This window comes from Protopterus annectens, chromosome 12.part0 (genome assembly GCF_019279795.1).
Source record: "Protopterus annectens isolate FY-2018-M chromosome 12.part0, PAN1.0, whole genome shotgun sequence".
NCBI lineage: Eukaryota > Metazoa > Chordata > Ceratodontiformes > Protopteridae > Protopterus > Protopterus annectens.
This window is the reverse complement of record NC_056746.1, coordinates 142,804,600-142,826,125: the sequence shown is the minus strand read 5'-3', so window position 1 is coordinate 142,826,125 and position 21,526 is coordinate 142,804,600. Positions and strand designations below refer to the sequence as shown.

Sequence of the window (21,526 nt, the reverse complement as noted above, 5' to 3'; positions counted from 1 at the left end):
TCTGTCATCAGAGTTTATGTTTGTGTTTCTTGTTTAGAACAGTTTGCATTACAATATCCTAATGAAAGTACAGATTTTCCATGCGTTATAAGGCAGTTATTTGAAACAGCACATGCTCTAAGAGCCAGAAATAAACTGAGAAGAATTTTTGGTTCCAGTGGTTAATTAAAAAGGTTCCCAAAAATATGTATACAGGAAATAATCTCAAACATAAATGTGGTATGCAGGTAAAGACTGATGTCAGTTTTCAGATAAATATTGTGTATATACCTGTGTGAATCAACCTGAAACAATCTCACTGTTGCTGAAAAACTAATGCGATACACCTGGATCATTTGTGCAATCAGGCTTCCTTAGGGCCAACACTTAGCTGTAGATTTTCAGGATTATTCTAGGATGCATTAATGCTGTGTAATAATACCCGGACAATTGTATTCTGATGAAAACTATGACTGATCTACTGATCAACAACTGCAAATTTCTATTTGGGATATGCTATGATCAATACTGTCTCACAAAACACTTTAATGGCTGTCAGCATGGCATTATAGTTATCATACTGTTTACCTCTCATTGACCCGAGTTTGATCCTCATAGCCTCTTCTTATATACTGTGAGACTTTGAGAAATTCAGCTAAGGAGATAAAAACTCTCAGATTTTCTGTGGAAAGGGAATAGGCTTATCCAGTTGAAATTCTAAATAAATTTGTCTAGAGATTCTCTTGCTGTTTAGGACATACATTAGTACACAATAGGCATATAGCTTTCTGTTCTTAACAGTTAATATCTGCCGAAGTGTATCTGATGCTTATTTCTGTTATTTATTTATTTTTGGGTGGTGCAGGTGTCATGAATGTGAGGTTGTAGTGGTGGCAGCTGGAAGTAGGACGATTAACGTCAGAAAGTATAGTGGGGCCATGGATGACCTGCCAATGTGTATGACAGAGAGAGTGGCAACAGAGATGTAAGTAAGTGAAAAGGTAAGACAAGATGCAAAAAGATTAGCAATAACAATGATGCTGACTCAGTACACTATTGCTTTCAGCTTCTTTTCAAGTGTTTTAATTTCTAAATGAAATAAAATTGCACACAATTCAATTTTAACTGACTAGTAACATGAGCTAGTGAAACACAATTATACAAGTATTAAAACTGGAAGATAAATCAATGCACTGACTGAAGCACTATGTGGGATTAGAACCTATTGATAATGCTCTGTATGCTGTTGCACATTCCAGCCCAGATAGCGCTGACACTTTCATCCTCACAATGCTGCTACATCCCAGTACAGAAACAGGTGGCATCATGAGATACAAATACATGAAAGTGAAGTACAAGAAAGCGTGATGCTCCCTTGCTAAATATCTGTTTTCTTCTCTCCAGAATGTAGAATAATTCAGGTAAGGCTGAGGCCAAGCCGTATGGGTGCTGCTTTCTAAATTACAGATGAACTTCCCAGGTTGTACTACCTTCTCTCGCTCTCTCTCTCTCTCTCTCTCGCTCTCTCTCTCTTGCTCACTCTCTCTCACTCTTGCTCTCTCTCTCTCTCTCGATTGTAGCTGCTGCATCTGCCATGTGGCTAATGCATTATAGCCCCCTTTACATAACAGCACTTTATTTGTCAGAAAAGCTTACTCAAAGGTGTATATTATTTTAGTTTGCTTGAAAAAAATACTGTGTAAACATTTTTTTCATCTGCTCATATTAATTTTACTTGCTAGGGATGTGGCTAAGATGTACATGTCATAACATTCTTATAAAAGTAAACTAAGTGTGCACAATAGCTGTACAGGACTAGTATTAAATTAATATACAAATAAAGATAAACTGGAACAACAGTTTTTGAAAAAAAATGAGACTGGATGCTTTTCACTGCTCATTGTTTCTAAGCATATTAAATAAAAGAAAACAGAAAAAAATATACAATTGTCATTGGCTGAAATCAGAGGCATTGTGTAATTTTGCACTTGGTACTTACGAATCTGGAGGAGTTGTCATTCTTTACGGTTTTGGCATTTCCAAAGGCTTCCAGGATGGGGTTAGCCTGAAGCAGCTGCTTCTCCAGCTCACCCTGAAATTCAGGTGAAGTACACAAAATTGTCATGAGAATTCAACATACAAGTCATGTGATTCAAGGAGACCAATAACACTCTGACAGCACATCACAGACTGGGCAGAGGAGTTTACCAGCTACAGTGAATGCTTTTGATTCTAATAGTTAATTGTCAAGCACGTATAACACACTATGCCAAAGAATATTACAAACATTCACTTTCATGAGGCTGCCTTTGTCTTCTGTGCTTTATTTGACTAATATAGTGACATTTATTACTGTGCAACACATTTATTGACATCTTCTTATCTGTCACTAACCTGAAGTCATGTTAAACTTAGCAGGCCAAATATGACCTTTTTTCATTCTGGCATAAAAAAGTATTATGTTTAGCTTTACCTTGGGTTTGAAGTTCTGCTATTCCCTTTGGTATGCTAAATGATAACAAGACTCTAGCAAATTCATTCAGACTACAGAAGGAAACTTGTATAAATCATAATGCAGCCCAAAGCTATACAGCAGCATAAAAAGTCCAGTAATTAATATGCTATGTTAAAGGCTTCTTTCCTTCAGCTGAAATGGAAATGAAAATGAATTATTTAAATTTCAAGACCACTGCAATGAAGAAGCATGCTTAGCACGCAAAAACATTGTTAGGAGCAAGCACTCGTTTAATTGGTTAAACAATATAAAACACCATGCAGTTAAAGTGAATTAATGATTGTTTTATCTCTTCCCCCAAAAAAGTTGTGCTACTAAATACAGGCAATCCTAATTATTTCTGTTGTGTTTTAAAACAGCTGTAAGCACAATTGTGCAGCATTTTAGATCACACAAAACTCTTAATTTTCAGATGGTTGAAGAATGCTCTGGGTAAAAGGTTTTTACATAATGGAGTAACTGTATTTGATCTCAGAGTACTGGGATCCTTGAGTGCTGTTTCGCTTGATGTTGTGTTTGTAGCTAATAACTTGAAAAAAATTGGGGGGGGGGGTTGCTGTATAGTCAGAGTAAGTTACACCATTATTATAGAATAAATAATAGTTCTGTAATTTTTTACCATAGTGAGTTATGTGGGTTTTAAGCCCCTTAAAAAAATCAGCAAAATCTTACAGCAGTTGAATTCTGTGTCTTGTTACCAACACATCTGCTGAGTAGCTGATTTTAACTATAACTACAGTTATGGACCCCTTCTATGCTGTCAGATCTGAGGGAGGGTATTGTACATATATTAACTGTTCTATTTCTGCTTGCTTATTTAATAGGTTCTATGGAAAGACAAGAAAATTAGAAAGAAAGTGATTGTGCAGGTCTGCAGAAAATTTTGACAGAGGTGGCTTGACTGAATGTTACAGGAAGAGGAGGAACTTTCAGTTGCTAAACAATGAAGATAAGTGTAATAGAAAAGGTGGAATCATATTGAGCTTTTCACCACAAGTGTTTTTTTTTCTTTCTTTCTCTTTTGCCTTCAGTGCTGTAGAGGTTAAAACAGGGATGCTATGAGGTATGATGGCAGGTAAAGGTTTAGATGTAAAAATGTAGGAAGCATTTCATAGAAATACAAGCAAACATACTACACTCCTTACCGCAAAATGCCATCTTCTCAAGCTGTTTCGGAGAGCTGATTTATGGATGAAAGAGTGACTGCAGCATATTAGTGACGTTAAGTTCAGATGTGAAACTAGGGGAAGCTTTTGCATAGCCAACGATGAACCTAGAGAACTCCCATGTTCCCTCATATACTGGGTAAGGGTCCAGACAGTGGAAGAACAGATTTTTGAGACAACTAGAAGGTTATCTGGTTTTGGGGAAGACTTTATTTCTTTTACTGTATCTTTCATATATTTTTATGTAATTTTGTAAGCTCTGGTTGTATGACACTTAGAATGGGACAAACTGAATATATAAATACAACACTGTATATGACACAGATATGCACACAATTCATTGTTTATAAACTGAAAAAAATTGAAGCAAGTATAGTAATAGCATATGATACGGCCAATAAAAATAAATAATTTAGGTAATTAAAGGAAAACATCATAATCTGCACAAGGGGAAGAGATGAACCAATCCTACAATTCAGAGATGAAAGTATTAGTAAAACATGCCATGGATGATTGATATTACCGAGCAGGATGAAGTCATATTCTGAATTTGCAGACATTTGTTTTCTCAGCAGAAGGCTGGATAGCATACTGATATGAATACATAGTCACGAGCACACACGCACACAGACACACACTACAAATGTAGTGCTGAAGCGAAATGTAACATATGCACACATGCATTTAGTGTTCTTCCAAACTCTGTGAGAATACCGTCACCTTTTCACAGCAAACCTAAGCAATTCAAACTTAACAAAATAATTTTTCAAGTAATGCCTAAACGTAATTTAGAAGATTACTGAATGGTGGGCAGAAATACTGACTCTAACCATGTGTTTTCCATGGTAATTCAGTGAACTGAGTATCAGAGTGGTGCAGGAGATATGATGTCATCACCTCAGTGACAGGGTCAGTGGTTCAATTCTGTTATAGAGTCACTGTGTGTATGGAGTCTGTATGTCCTCCTTGTGGTTTTTAGGAGTACTGCAGTTTCCTTCTTCCTCCCAAAAATATGCTAGTTATTTGGCCACTCTAAACTTACTCTGTATATTCCAAAGACATGCATTAGGTGGACTGGACACACTAAATGGGCTATAGGCATGAGTGTGTGTGTGTGTGTGTGTGTGTGTGTGTGTGTGTGTGTGTGTGTGTGTGTGTGTGTGTGTGTGTGTGTATGTGTGAGGGTGTGTGTTTGTGCAATCGACCCCAATATATATATATATATATATATATATATATATATATATATATATATATACACACACACACACACACACACACACACACACACACACACACACACACCTAACACCTTTTTTTATATATATAATCATTGAAAAGGGTCAGATAAGGGACAATTCACTTTTCCCACTAAAGTTGATTATATTAAATTAAAACTGTTGGAGATTAATAATATTAATGTTTATTCTGGTTCAGAGAAATCTGATGTCAGTATCCCTGACAGAAAAATGACCAGCTGTGTGAAATGTCACAGTCTCTGCTTAGTCCTTTCTTTTCATTTTTTAATCAGACATTGATAGTTGTGCTCATATTAGATGCAATAGCAGCAGGCCCCAGAAAAAAAAATAACAATGGATGATAAGATAGCAATTATCTATTTTTTAGACCAAATATTTTAGCACTCTAAAACAGAGAGCAGTTAGAATGCAGAAAAATGTACTAAACTGACAGTCAGGAGTAAGTGAACCACTCATAGTAAAGAAGTTACCTTTCCATTACATTACGGCTTGAGAGGCGCTTCACTCCTTATTTCTGGAAAACAGGACATCCAGTATGGAAACATTGAAATGTCACTGGTACCATTTGTATAGTTGTTTTGTAACTCATGTTATGAACAGTTCCCCCTTCAAATAATGCTTTGGCCAATATAAACTCTTAAATACTTATAAAAAAAGGGAGGAAGGACATACTTTTTATGGGGGGTTATGTGTAACAAAAGGGTAGGCTGTCTTTAGTTTGCTGCAGTAGGTTTTAATACACTTTAGCTGTATTTTTGTTTTGTGTGGCTGTGTTGTACATAAAGGCATTTTACAGCATGAGTCCAAGCATCGACTTGAGACTTTTGTTTATCACATGGTATTTATTCTTCTGAATGACTCAGCATTCATGAATGCAGGAAGTTAAAAAGAAGATAAACACATGACTAGAGTTCTGGTGCACTGAGTGTCAGATGTCATGATTTTCAAAGTGTCCCTACACTGGCAAGGTTAATTCTTACGCCTGTATACCCTACTGTTAGTTTTTACATTAAACCCCTGTAAGTTCACCTTCACCTTCTCATTCCCTTTATTACCAGATGTTCTTCATGTGCAACACAGCATGCAAGTCTTAACTCAGTGCTCCAAACACACATCTAATTGTTGAAATTACTCACGTAAGCAAAGGCTGCACCTGGCTGTTGCTGAATAATACAGCATAAAACAAGCATCAGTAACACAGGTAAGGATTACACAAGCATATTATTTTCTTCTGATTTCTTTAAACTGTGACTAATACAAAACCTGATGTTCAAATGTTGTCCAGCTAACATGAATGTCATCGTGATTAACTATAAAAGTTATCTGTTTTAATTATTTTCAAAGCTACTGCTTATTTCCTGGCTGGATGCTTACGTTCATTGAAAGCATTTGCCCAATGGGTTCTGCATTCTTGCCAGAGTAACATGGATTATTCCCTGCTCACAAATGAGGTACAGCTACTGTTTCCCAAAACCCACTCTTTCAAAAATGCTGGCTGTTGATTCTATTTTAGGACTGCTGATGTTTTCAGACTCACTTTCCTTAACAAGAAACATCATATTGGACTCCACCTTGGTGTTTTCCTCATAGAATAATGTGACAGATGCTCACGCTTACTAATATGTTTGCCATTTTCTGATATTCTTCGGCCAAGCCATGCATTTCTGGTCAACATCTGGGAGCAGACACTGAGCAGAATTTCCATGCCCCCTACCAGAAAGGCACTGGAAGAACCCTTAGCTTTTTTAGTTTTCTAAACCTGTTTTTCCTCCAGTATTCCAAACTCAAGTTCTCTTTCAGCCTGAAAACAATTTGGAATTTGTTTCATTTGGTTAGATATCAACAACTATAGCAATGAAACCAGACAGTGATTTGTTATATAAACTTAAACACAATTTTTTTTTTGTAACAAAGAATTTCCAGAACTCTACAGTTTCAAATAATATATAACTCACAAGGAATGATTAAAGAACATAATCATCACTAAATGTATTGACAATATGTGCATGCTTTTACTAAAATAATTATTAAACTGCATTTTTGTGACTGATCTAATAAAATATGCAGTAGCGCTTATCCAAGGGTACTGGCCAGCATCGCTCTCATCTTCTTATCCCAAGAAATCTGGACAATGCCAAAAATAATGTGGGGGACAAAAGCCTAAAAAACAGGGACATATTTTATATATTTCTATTATAAAATTAGAAAGTTGCCTGAATAACAGCTTTTGTATTTGAATGCATTTTCTGAAGAGTATAAGGTCTGAAACTCAAATGTATATCATTTAGTGACATTAGTCTTCAATTATTTGCCAGAAAACTAGACCTTTTATGAGGAAGATACCAAAAATATGAGGCAAAAATCTGGACTGTCTGTGAGATTCTGGACAGTTGAGAGGTATGCTAGTCAGTCAGCTATATCAAACAATGCTGTACATACATCTAAATGTATTTCCAAAGAAAGGCATCCTCCGTCTGACTTCATAAGTGGTGTTGTGACACCCGTGCACTGGCCCAGTAATCAAGGAGCCTCAATCCTCACCACTAGCACCAGTGAGGGGCGTGCACATTCGGGAGGATAACAAGTACACACACAGTAAAGTACAATTTCCCTTAAGAGCACACAGAGATCAAAGTCAGTCTGGGGCTGGTTTCTCCCTTTCTCTCCAGATCCCCAATAAGACTCCCCACTGGCACAGCTATAGGGTTCAGATCTCAGCCAAGTAGTCAGGCCAAAACTTCCAGTGCCCTCTCTGTCCAACCATTGCTTCATGTCTCTGGCCAAGTAGCTGACACACAACACAGACACTCCTGGGAAAGGTTGGCACAGGTTCTCCAGCTATGCCCCCTCCTGCCATGCTATAAGGTAGTAATCACTGCCACCGACTACTCTTATCAGCTACTAATAAGGCTCTTCCCAAAGGGTGACCAATTTCACTGTGTAATATTACTGTTATCTAAGTAGTAAGTGTGACCCAGGGCTAAAGCCATTGGAGTGACTTGGACAGTATCACCGAATTCATGTACTCTAAGAGCTTAAATTACCTTTACACAAAATAGCCACAGTTGAAATGTTTAAAAATATTTAATAATAAATAATAAAAACACAAGACAAATCTTATTACTTCAACACAATGACATTGCAGAGTTCAGAAATCACAGGAAAATGCTGTAGAATAGTCTGACATAAATATACAAAACAGCTAGGCTAATCTGACTATTTCTATCTATCTCTAAGAGAAATTGCTGTTCTAAATAAATATCTTACTTACAGAGCAAGCAAGTTCTGGTGAGTGGATGTTCTTCAGACAAAATCCAAAATGCTCTATTCTTTCTCTCTGAGAAAGTCTTAAATTGATAAACACCCAGTACTGCTGAGTCATTTCACATTACATCATTTTTACCACTTCTTTAGTTCCCAGGCTAACAGAAACTCCAAATTTAAATTTCTTAGTAAGCTGTACCTGGCCAGGAAGCCATTGCAATAAAAGATATTATACATGTAAAACCTTACTAATTATCTCTTAAATCAAGACAATAAAAATAATTTCCTGGCCCAGACATCCTGTCTCTGAGCTTGAGATCAAACAATCATACAATGCTTGACTTATCAGCTTTCCTCCAGCAGAGTGCACTGTGGTTACATTTTTGAAGCTCAGTACAACATATAGTTTAAACATAACATATAGTTCTCTTTACATTTGTAAGCCAAGCCTGTGGATTATATTAATATTTACAAATGGCATAGAATTATCTACAAAATTCTATCTAGCTAGGCTGGCAGCCTTCACATGTTTTTTTGTTTGTTTGTGTCTTTCGACTTTTCCCGGTTAGGGGTCACCACAGTGGAACTCCGGTCCGCTAATGATTGGTAGTTGATTTTTACATGTCGAGTTACCAGCCCTGATGCACAACCTTCGACGAAGGTATGCCCATTCACGCATGTCTCCACGCAGAAGACGCTCTAGCTGAGAATCGAACCGGACAGTGTCACTGTGAGGCGACAACTTGTGTTTGTAAAATGCATGTCTTTTGTCAATGAAAACAGTATGATGCCATACACAATATCATGAAATCAGCTGGAGACAGTCAAAGCCATAGCTTTCTTTGATATATGAGATAGTACCATGGAGCTGTTCTTAACTATGTAAAGGAAAATACACAATATACTGCTGGTAATGACTAGTAAAACTGAAGTTTTGTTTTCAGAAGTAGATTCTAAACATGATAGATGAAATACATTTATTAATATATAGCACTTCATCAATCTGCTTAAAAGTAGGAGGGTAAGGAGATATGTGGCAAACAAGATCCTTCGATGATTTTTATAAGATAAACAGTTGCAGGTATTTTGCAGTTTCATTTGTTGTCAAAATTATTTAGTACCTACAAAATCAAAATAATTTAAAACTGTGTATTTAATTATTCCATCATATGGTTGAACCCATATCATTGACAATTCAGGCCATAAAAACAAACTCAAAAAAGACAACTTTAGCTCCCCAAGAACCAATCATAATACCAGTAGATTGCCAGGCACCCAGTATTACTGCTGCACAGGTTAAAACAGCACTGTCCGTGACCAAGAATACAGCTTCTATGCCATCTGACAATATCCCTGTCTGTGTTCTGCATGAACTACAGAGTGAACTGGCACCTCACCTGTGTTCTCTGTTCAATCATAGCCTCACCTCAGGCTTTGCCCCTACTGAATGGCGCACTGCTATAGTCATCTGCCTCCACAAAGGAGACTACAGATCCTGGGAACTATCACCCCATTATCCTGACAAGTCTGATATGCAAAGCTAAGGAACGCATCATCATGGACCTAATAAACAATGATATAGGGAATCTCCAAACTCTGGATCCCACACAATTTGGTTTTGTGAAGCGTAGATCATGCCTGCTCAACTTGGTCGACTTCTTTGATTCAGTCACCAGAGCTGTGGATGAAGGCAAGGTGGTCCATACAGCCTACCTTGATCTGGCCAAGGCCTTTGATACCATTCCCCACTCAGGAATCATAGAAAAACTCACTAAGCTAGGCATCACCCCCTATATCACTAGGTGGGTTGCAAACTGGCTCACAGATAGAACCTACAGTGTGAAAGCAGCCGACTCCAAGTCAGACTGCTGACCAGTCACGAGTGGAGTCCCACAGGGATTGGTCCTGGGTCCTCTCCTGTTTGATATCTACTTCTCTGAATTCCAGTACCAACATGAAGGGACTCTGGCTGACAAAGTTCACAGACGATTATAAGTTGGGAGCCATTATTAACTCCTCAAGTGATGCTGATATCCTACAGAAAGGCCTCACTGAGACCAATGACTGGTGTCAGACCCATGGCCTTAAGTTCAATGCCAAAAAATGTGTCTTCATCCCCTTTGGGAAAAACCCAGTTCCCATAAATTACCACATTGATGGTAGTCCACTGAACACAGAAGGTGTTATAAGAGATCTGGGAACACAGGTTGACAGCAACCTCTCTTTTGGCCACCACATTATCACTGTGGCCAGAAAGTCCTTCTATGTGGCACATCTCATTACTAAGGGTTTTGCATCCAGAAAGAAAGAGGTCATTGCCTCCCTCTACTCTTCCCTCATTAAGCCAATCTTCGAGTACAATATCCCATTTGGCATGTACCTCACTAGACACCTGCAACAACTGGAGAGGCTGCAAAAGTACCTCACAAAGAGGATCCTAGGCCTTAAACACTTGTCCTGTATGGACAGACTCAAAAAAAAAAACTCCAACTATTCTCTGTCTCATATTGTCTACTTGAGTTACAAAGCCATGTCTGACCCAGCTCTGTTAGAAATGCTACATCTAAAGAAATCCCAATCCCTCTGCACCACATGCTACAGAGACCTCAACCTCATTACCACTATCAACAGAATGTGCTGGAAGGACAGGTTCATAACCCAGAGACTGCCCATGCTATGGAATAGACTTCCCATACATGTCAAACAGAGCACTTCACTGGCACTCTTCAAGAGAAATCTTGATGAGTGGATGGGAAAAAGAAAATTCACCCCGGGATCACTACAGTGGCTGTACATGACAGAGACACTGGGAACTAAGGTAGGGTGGCACAATGCCAGGGTAATCCTACGGGCTGGGCTTGTAAAGGCTCCATGGCCATTAGCCTAGCACACACCTATGAACCCATGAACACCCGCATACATCACAAAAACTGCTTTTGCAGGGGGGCAGCCCCCCTACACCCCCTGCTAATTATATATACTAACTCCGAAATTGCACTACAGTGGGGAAAAGGGTACATTTCTTGATTCCTACTGTAACGCGATCTCAGTCAGAATGGTTCAAAGGACTGAATTGTCAATGACATGGGTGCAACCATATGACGTTCGACAATTTGTCTGTTCGATTATTTGATAGGTATCCATTTCACAAGACCAGGTGACAACTCATTATCATTAAAAGGTTACACAACAGTAACAAAAATTTATAGTATATCACAGAAAATAAAATAAAATAAAATGGTATTCAGCAGGTATGCTGCCATCTGTTAACTGTTGTTGAAGGTTCCATTTTGCAAAAGATTTCTTTGGTGGCAGCTATTGCATTTTAATCTCAAGACTGTTTTGCAGCCAGTTTGGTGACCCAGTTGAAGTCAGAATAATTTTTAGTAATGGTCTAAGTCTCTTTGATATGTGGAAAAATGTGGTTTAGATTTCCTTGTTACGGATATGAACAACAACAAAAAAAAATGTGTAGATCTCCAGATACATGACTGACAACAAGGTTCATAACTCGTAATCTTAATACCTTCGGGTGAGTTCTTTTGAAATATACCACTATCACTGGTTACATGGAAAAAATGAAAAAAAAAATTACTTCCATACGTATCCCTGTGTACTGGACAGCATCATCTTGTCCTTAAAAATGCCACCCAAAACGGAAAAAGGAGTAACTCCCTCTGCTATAACAGAAGGATTATAAAGGCTGATTTTAAAATACAAGAGTTCCTCTGAAAGTGAAAAGCATTTTCATATTTTATGATAAATCAGAAATAGAGTCAACTCAGTGGTCTGGGATCTGGGTATGCACGTAGACAGTAGCTGTATCTTCAACTGTGGCCAAAGTGATGAGGGAATCCTTTTATGTTGCATAACTTATAAGTAAGGGCATGGTATCTAGGTCCAAAGGGGTCATTATTCCACTGTACTCTGCCCTTGTCAGACCAATCATCGAGTACAATGCTCCCTTTGGTGTGTATCTGATCAGGCATATGCAGCAACTAAAGTGACCTCAGAGGTTCCTTAACAAAAGGAATACAAGACATCAGCAAACCTCACACTAGTCTCCTACATATTTGTAAGTCAAAGAGTACTAGAAATACAAGGTCTAGGGACCTGAATTTTGTCTGTGACTTAAACAGAACATGCTGGAGACACAGATATGTGTCCCAAAGACTACTCTTCCTATGGAACAGGCTTCTTATCCTTGTGAAGCTGAGTTTGTCTGTTTCCCAGTTTAAGCTCAACCTACACCAGCGGATGGGGAATAGGAAATTGACATTGTGCCTGGCACCCATGTCCCTTATGGACAGAGGGAGCTTATAAATGCCTGGCTCTCAATATCTTATTCAGATACAGGACATCATTATTCTTTCGGGAAAACTTGGTTAGGCTCAGAAAGGCCCCCGAGGTCGTTAGCCTAGTAACAATCTATGAATCTATGCTCTGTAAATAGCAGAAAGTGACATCTCAAACTTAGAAGCAGTTTGCTGTGAAAATCATATTTTCTTAATATTTTTCTATCCCTGATTATAAGTGTTTGTGAGGAAGGCATTTTTTGGTTACTGCATCTGGTTTTACAAAATAAAGCCTGGCACATGAAAGATGCACCTGCCACCATATTGTCAGCTTGGATAATGTCTGCCTTCTGGCATAGAAGAAGAGACCTTAACTGTGATGCTGGCAAACCAGACTTCATTAGTAGCATTGGGACTGAGTGATTGTTATAGAAAGAGGAGGAATAGACTGGCTCCATCCTTTGAAAAGGGAGGAATAGTGGGACAGCAAGCACAGGAAATAAACTTAGCAACCTGAACCAATGGAAGTTAGCATGCAATGAAATTAGAGTTTGTTCTGCACTGCAATTATACTTGATTGATATGGATTCATCTATCTATAAATGTTAATAGCAAAGAATTTTATTATTCTGTCTTTGGAGATGTATTAATGTAATTGATGACTGAGTTCACAATTAATTTATGTATTAGCATATTCAGCTACTGCAAGGAAACCAAGCTTTGTGTTTTGAGTTTGAAATCGATTTACCACCATTGCACTAAGTGGGTATCTGTACTTTATGTTAAATGGTTTTACCTGTTGCAGGGTGGCTGCAGTGGTGCAGTGGTTAGCATTGCTCCCTCACTGCAAGAGGTTCTTCAGTTCAATCCTCATCTGGGGTGCCTTCTGTGCGGAGTCTGCATGTCCTTCCTGTTGCCACGTGGGTTTCCTCTGGGTGCTCCGGTTTCCTGCCACATCCCAAAGACATGCGGTAGGTGGACTGGACACTCTAAATTGGCCCTAAGGCCTGTGTGTGCACCTTTTGTGGAAGGTTGGGTGCCAGGCTGGCAACTCAACACCATAAAACTCCACTGCCAATCATGAGTGGACAAGTGATCTGCTGTGATGACCCCTAACCGGGAAAAAGCCAGAAGAAGAAGGTTTTACCTGTTGCAAATTCATTTTGTTCTGGTTTACTGGATGAAGTGTTACTTGTCAAAAAAAAAAAAAAAATCAAAAAAAAGTTGCCCCCCCCCCCCTTTCAGGAAGGAATTGCCTTAATGGAGTGTCACTGTAGTACAAACCATTGAGCACAATGAGATAACAGCTGGAGGTACTTCAGAGGCTAGCAGAGGTCATACAGTGGAGAGGGCTGGAATTTAATTACATCCCACCCCCCACCCACAGAGGCCACAAGCATGCACTACACGTGCTCCATCATGTAGTACATTTAGTCATCGGGGCAGAGCTCTCTGTTCAGGCATAATGACCACAACTAGTTACTGCTGTAGGTTGAACTTTATTGACAAAGTACAGTCCCTCTCTGGTTTACAAAGTTCATTGAACATGTGGGAGAAACAGACAAATGTAGGTTTTATAAAACAGAATTGGAGATAATTGCACACCTCGTTGCTGGTTGTGACATACTAAAGGCAGACAGACTGTATACTGAAAGGCATAATGATGTGGCAAGACTGTTGCACTGGGGATTGTGCAAACATTATGGTATTGAACTAGCTGAAAAACACTGGAAACATGAGTCACAAAGCATCATAGAAAATTATAAAGTCTATATCACATGGGATCACCCATTACCAACAGTTCAAAGGACAGATGCTAGAAAAATGGATATGGTGGCCCATAAAAAGAAGACAAAAGTAGCTTTGATCATTGCAATTGCCATACCCAGTGACTACAGTATCTTGTGTACAGAGAGACAAAAAGTCATAAAATATCAGGATATGCAGGCAGAAATGAGAGCAATGTGGAAGAAAGATACTCAGACTATTCTAATAGCAGTAGGAGCAACAGGTCTTATAAAAAAGAATCTACAATCGTATTTAGTAATGTTACCAATACATGTAACTCCATGTGAATTGCAGAAGTCATTACTGGGCACACTGCAGGTGCTGCGAAGAGCACTACTGGCTGACATCAAAGATTGAAACAATACTAATTTCATGAACTTTAATTGTACTTTGTCTTAGGAATGGGGTCAATTCCCGTCATGGTATTAGAAACCCAAAAAACTTGGAGAAATTAAAACAGGGAGAGAGATGACAAAATCAGCAAGCAAAGGAGAGTAGTATTGTTGGAATTTAATTCATCCTCAAGTCTTGGTGAGTACCTTCACGAGGTAGACCCTGTTTTTCACAAAGTCTCACCAAGAGAACACTAATATATAGACTGTATTTTATACATTATATATATATATATATATATATATATATATATATATATATATATATCCTGGACAGAAGTAAGTTAAAAAGCAAAAACATAGCTGAGTGTACAAGACTCAGGATAAAAATGTGTCCAGTCCTGGTAGGTGCACTGGTGCCAGGGTTGGAAAAAATGACAGTGTAGAATCCTCAAGATACGGAAATATTCCTACAGTGGGGTTAGTCCAGGCTCAGGAGGAGGATGGCCCGGCTGTTGTAAAAGGAAGTGCTAGTCCTCAAAAATCACAAAAATGGATAGGCCAAAAAAAAAAGCCAAAAAGATAATAGTGGACCACTGAGGATAAGAAAGAAATTAAAATGGGAGATTTCATTGCAGTGGTTTCTGTTATGGTATTTTATGACAAAAAGTTATATTTCAGAAATTGTAGGATGGCCTCTACGGATCTAGGGATGTAGTTTTGCCCATGAATTTAAACACTAAGTCCACTGGGTAGTTAAAATGGGTGGGTAAGTGATTTCTATAGTATAACGACTTGACTGGCATAACCCCTTCTTCAGGTTTGACCCTGGAACATATCTCTGGTAGAGGTACACAGTGTAACTACAAAGCTGGTAGGCTTCCCCTTCTTTAAGCATTTGCAGGACACAGTCCTTAGCAGACTTCTTCTGTGGGGTAAGATCTGCTGATCCAAGGGGCTGTAATGCTCCAAAATCTCTTCCAATAATACCAGACAAGCATGGCTAGGACAGGTTAAGAGCTTTAGGTAACTGTTCTTCCAGGAATTTATGCTTTCAACTGCAGGAAGATCCTCAATATGGAGGTCATTTCTACTTTGTCTGTCTTTCATGTCTTTTTATTTTTTGCTGAATTCTGTTTAAGTTATTATCATGTTACCCCACACACCTAAGGCAATCTTGAGACTGGGAAGTGTGAATATTAATAGGTGACACCAGAAATGTGGTCTTTGCAACATAAGAAACTATGTCTGTTTGGATCAGAAGTCTCTCACTTTTTACTGATGCAGTATCATTCAAAACTTTGATTATTGAGATGATGAGTTTGCATCTGCTCTGGGCCGGATGGTTCACCCAGGATAATACCATATGGACTGCTGCTATAATAATATATTTATTTATTTATTACTACTGGTGAGCCAAAATGTTTTCTAAGGTGGTTGTTTAATTTAGAAGATTAATACTTGTTGCATATAGATGGCTAAGTACAGATCATGAGGATAAAATTATAGATTTTATTCCATCCCACAGGAACTAAATGGAAGTGCATCTATCTCCATTAGTGTTAGGCGTTAACAACTCCCCCACTACCACCATGGAGGGGTAACCTTGATAAAGTTTACTAGTCTAGAGAGGGGAAGAAATGGATTTTTACACAAATACTTTGAAAGTTACAATTCTTGAGGTCAACAGGAGACTAAAGATCTACTAAAAGTGTAGTGCAGAAATATCTGCTTTCTGCTTTCAAAAATTAACTCAAATTACTTAATTGGGTAAGTGATGGAAAGTAAGTGCTTAAATAACAAATGCCCCCCCTTTGAGAAGACTTGAAACTGTGTCCTGTTTCTTGACAAGTATATCACACTTGCCTCAAGGTAGCTCTTTTGCATCCATCATAAGAAGCAAAGCATGGAACGTGTCACTGAATGGTGTTCTTTACCCAAAGACTCTGGAGTTAGCCTTCAAAAATCAAAAAAAAAAAAAAAACTTTCCCAACAGTGAACATCACATAGCAGATATCAGTCTGTACATTAATATGTAATATAAAAACAGCAAATTCTATCAAAGTAATACACAAATTCCTTAATATGAACTAATTAACTGTAGCTTCTCAAAACTAATTGACATTATGTGATAAACTGACAAAAATGAGAGAGCTCTTTAAACATTGTAGTGTAATATTAAATGTAGGAGACAAAGCAGGTGGTTTCCACACTTTTTAAATGTACATCTTCAAACTTACTGCATCCTGTATCTCTGACATAAAACCAGAGACGATTCAGTACCCTATGATTCCAAAGCAGAATTAAACTGAGAAAATAAAATCAATATTTTCTATACCTTTTTAAATTTAAATCTTTATCATAACCGATAGAACATAGGTTCATAGGTTCATAGGGAATACTAGACTAACAGCCCTGATGGGACAAAATCAATTCAGTACTTTTTAGGCACTATTTTAAAACTAGAAAGATAACTGTCATTATTCACACACACAGACACAAAAGGTAGTTTCTAGTAGACTTTCCATCTTTAACACAGCCTTGTATTAAGCATTATATCCGAATCCACAGTGTGGCTTTTGGGAGGATTAAGCAACACAAAGGTAATGTGGGCCTCACACTACTTTACCCAGGTCTCAGTGAGTACCTCAGTTTTGGATTAATCAGAAGTAAATGCACAACTTATAGAAATGCATTAATTATGACACAAATTTTCAGACTGTGGAGTGGTTTTACATGTTTAATTACTTGGTACATTCTGAAGCAGCTGCCATGCAATATCTTCAAAATGTTCTTGCCAGATATCAGGACATATTCTAATAAATGGGCTTGGCAGATGCCAGCACAGACTGTAAAAGCCAGTGTTTACTTACAGTTATACTCGTGTCCTTCTTGCCTTTATGTGATGACGCTACTACAGCCAGGTACTGGATGACCTTCTTTGTGTTTTCTGTCTTACCGGCACCAGATTCACCTCTAAAGACAGGAACAAATACCACATGATACTGACAATATTAATTTAAAAAGTCATTATTTTACCCTTTCACACTACCTGTTTTATTAGCAGCTACACAGTGTAAGAAAAAAAAACAGATGTTTATGTTTAATAGAAAAAAAAACTAAACTTTGTAAACAGTTTTAGAATGAGCAGAATATGGAGTTAATTGTTCAAGGGTACATTTTGTAGGTTACATTTATATGGCTGACACCCAGCACTGACACATTTTGTCACAGAACATTTCCTAGAGTCTTAACTGAATGGATGCCATTGGTCACTCATGCGGTACCACACAACTTGGTTCTTATTTCTGAGGCTACACTGGGGATGCTGTGGTCAACAACCCTTTCCCAATCATACATATAATGACAGCTGGATACATAACATCAGAGCACGCACAGCAATCACAAGAATGATGTATGTATCACAGTAGATGCTGGGCAGAAGGGAGTGAGTGATACACATTTATGAGATGGTCACCAGGTCTTAATCAGTAAGAAAAAGGAAAACCAAGGATACTTGATGTTAAGTATGGCATAAGATAGTAGAATAGGCAACTAAAGAAAATAAATAAAGCAGATGGACATAACAGTTCTCCTTTGACACAAATCTCTGCACCCTTCTATAAATTCTGCTTTAAAACTTACACTGAACTTGCTTTTTGATAACCTGAGGTTTCTATCCATTTCCTCTACCTTCTGTCTTCCCACATGCAACACCCCCACATGCAGAGACAGCACATGAACAGCAAACATGGCCCCCCATAACAACTTACTGTCCATTTCTATGTTACTGACTGAACATCTTCAAGAAGCTAGTTTAGTTACGGAATGTTTCCAGAAATAATGATTTGTATATTGGATATCAAAGACATGCTAAACTAAACAGCATTATCTGACATAGGAAAATAGAACATCTGTATATTAGGAGCTTTTCCCCAAGGAATAAAGTAAACTAGAACAGAACTGCATGTAAGCCCTGCACTACATTCTAAAATACCTATACGAAATGTGTTCATCCTTCCTAAAAGTGCCTTCTTCTTCTTTCGGCTTTTCCCAGTTAGGGGTCGCCACAGCGGAACGCCGGTCCGCTAATGATTGGCAGTTGATTTTTACAGTGCCGAGGTGCCAGCCCGATGCTCAACCTTTACGAAGGCACGCCCATTCACGCATGTCTTTCGAACGCCACTCGACCGCAGGGAGGACATGCAGACTCCGCACAGAAGGTGCTCCAGCCGAGAATCGAACGGGAGAAACTCTTGCTGTGAGGTAACAACGCTACTGCTGCACCAAAGTGCCAAAAAGTAAAAAAGCAAAAAAAAAACTTTTTTTTAGTCTTTCTGAAAGGTGCAGAATGATGAGCAGGATAAACCATATTACAGGTCTGCAAATGTCAGGTTCGCACACATTCTACCGAACTCTGAAAATGCCATTTATTTTTAACTGCAGAAATTGGGATTCTGTTCCACCACCTTACAAAAAGTTAAACTACATTCTTAAAAACTGCGAATGCCCCTTCTACTGTTGTACTGCAGGTAACAGAAAGCTGAAAAAATATTTATCTATTTAAAGTGCCGCTGACACATTTTTTCCATTTTAAACAGTGATTTCACCTTCTTCTTGATGTTAGAACATTTCAATACTTTTTATTGATCAAATAATTGTATATACTGTTTTAATTCTACAACAAAACAGCTCATATATATGTGCATACATAGAGCCTTTCAGAGTTCATTACTGTTAAGAAAACTGTCTGCCAATGGCTTGAGAAAGGAGCTGATCCTAGAAGGAGGTACTGCCTTAATCTTTAGTGTGTGTATGTGCATGTGTGTGTGGCGCAAGCACATTTATGCAGCATACCTTTCCCATGTGCTATACATTTTTTTCGATTGGGATGGATCTATGATTTCTATTCAGGATAGGAATGCAACAAGTCAATTGTCATTGCATCACAAATAAAAATCATACATTTCTCCTACACAGGGTAGTTTTCTGTCAATGAATTTATGCTTTTGCCTGCCCCCAAATATAGATTCATATGCACTGATGTCTCTCTCCTATATAACAATATATATGTGTGTGAAATTTGCTTGACGATTTCCAATGGTTTTGAAATATGATCTTATACTTCTAGGTGCCACAACATTCCTGCAGCCACTAGGACTACCATTATTTAAAGGCCCAACTGTTTGTTATGTAAACTACAGCAAAACTTACTAAAGAGACATACAGGATTGGCTGCAAAAAATGGATGTAGACATCAACTGCACCAAAATCACCACAAGTTGTTTGGTACCCAACCACACAAGTTGTTTGGTACCCAACCACACAAGTTATTTAGTACCCAACCACCACAAGTTATTTGGTACCCATCATCTTTAAAATATTTCACCCTCAAGGAAGTCCCCTACCTGCAACAAGGGATCAACAATACTTTGGTGTCTTATTCAAGCAATGCCTTACATTATCCTTGCATATGGATCACATAACCTATGAGGTTCTAACTCAACACAAAGTGGTCTACCAGTATTCAAACCAACTTATTCAAGAGGCTAGAGTGTTCAAAGAAATCCAAATGCCATTGTTCAAAGTAGAATACTACTAACCAACTTAGACCCTCAACTTTGCACACAACACATGAGCGCGCACACACACACACACACACACACACACACACACACACACACACACACACACACACACAAAAACACACATTCACAGACACACACACACACACACACACACACACACACACACACACACAAACAAATTCACAAAACATGCACATAAACACACACACACAAACATAAAACATACACATATACACACACAAACACACAAAACATGCGCATAAACATACACACACACACACACACACACACACACACACACACACACACACACACACACACACACACACACACACACACAGGCAGCAGGTAATAAAATCTGAAGATTTATAACTTTCGCTAGCCCAGGCCAGAAAACATTGCTGAGTCTCATGATAAACGGCTAACTGGTTGCTAAAAAACACAAGAGCAAAACCTGCACACTATTCAAACTACTAAACCACTCTTTCCTCCTCTGTCCTCAAAACTAAGGCAGAGGATACCAGTTGCTTATTCCACTCGAACACTGATGACTTCATAACGGTTGTAAACCCCCCTTCCTTTAAACATGTGGCTGAAAATGCTCTGTCTCACTTCATGGAATTCATTACCACAAACAATTAGACTAATTACTGACTTCAAGAGTTTGAAACACAAATTAATAAAACACTTAAATGTTGAGAACATGTTACATGTACATGTTAACAAAACACAGAACAACAGACACACATATCAATCCATCCATCCATAACCCCTTTTTCCCATTTTGCACATGGGGTTGGGGTGTCACTTCAGCAGTGACAATCATCTCAAGCCAAGGTTCCCACTGCAGGATGGCTAGCCCACATAACTTAATCTGATTATGAGAAGTCATCACTACATAGCTGATTATTTTAGTATGAAATTCTGTCATGTTAGCCACACTGTTTACAGAGATTGTAACTATTATTGCAAACTTTACTAAATGTTATAATATGTCTGCAATGTTTTGTATTATTATTGTCACCTGTAGTGTGTTTTATTTTGTGCATTAAATCAATCATGGTGTTATTGCCAAACTGGCCCTCAGTGGTGGTGCTGAGTGTGCTTGTGAGTGTGGTGTGGAAAGAAACACTGGGGCAGGGCTAGCCACCCAGCAGTGTAAACCTTGGCTCTAGATGATTGTCACTATTGAAGTGGCACACTGACCCCATGTGCAAAAATAGGAAAAACGAGTTATGGATGAATGGAAGAGGGATCATAGATACATACACAACTTGTAAATATATATTATGGAGTAGCAGTAGTTGTGCTACTTTTATTTTGATATTTTTATTTTGCTT

The 21,526-nt window shown here is 38.3% G+C and overlaps 1 protein-coding gene across 3 annotated transcripts in view; it reads right to left on the bottom strand.

Moving 5' to 3' along the window:
• The window catches only part of MYH11 (myosin heavy chain 11), a 547,944-nt gene that overhangs the window by 276,716 nt on the left and 249,702 nt on the right, over window positions 1-21,526 (bottom strand). For 2 of the 3 annotated variants that reach the window (XM_044089163.1, XM_044089165.1), the window contains exons 5-7: window positions 17,472-17,574; window positions 6,056-6,082; window positions 1,979-2,071 (exon numbers count right to left, since the gene is read on the bottom strand). In XM_044089163.1, coding sequence (XP_043945098.1) covers window positions 1,979-2,071; window positions 6,056-6,082; window positions 17,472-17,574 — 223 coding nt within the window. The remainder of the gene's footprint in view (window positions 1-1,978; window positions 2,072-6,055; window positions 6,083-17,471; window positions 17,575-21,526) is intronic. The other variant, XM_044089164.1, reaches the window with a different exon arrangement.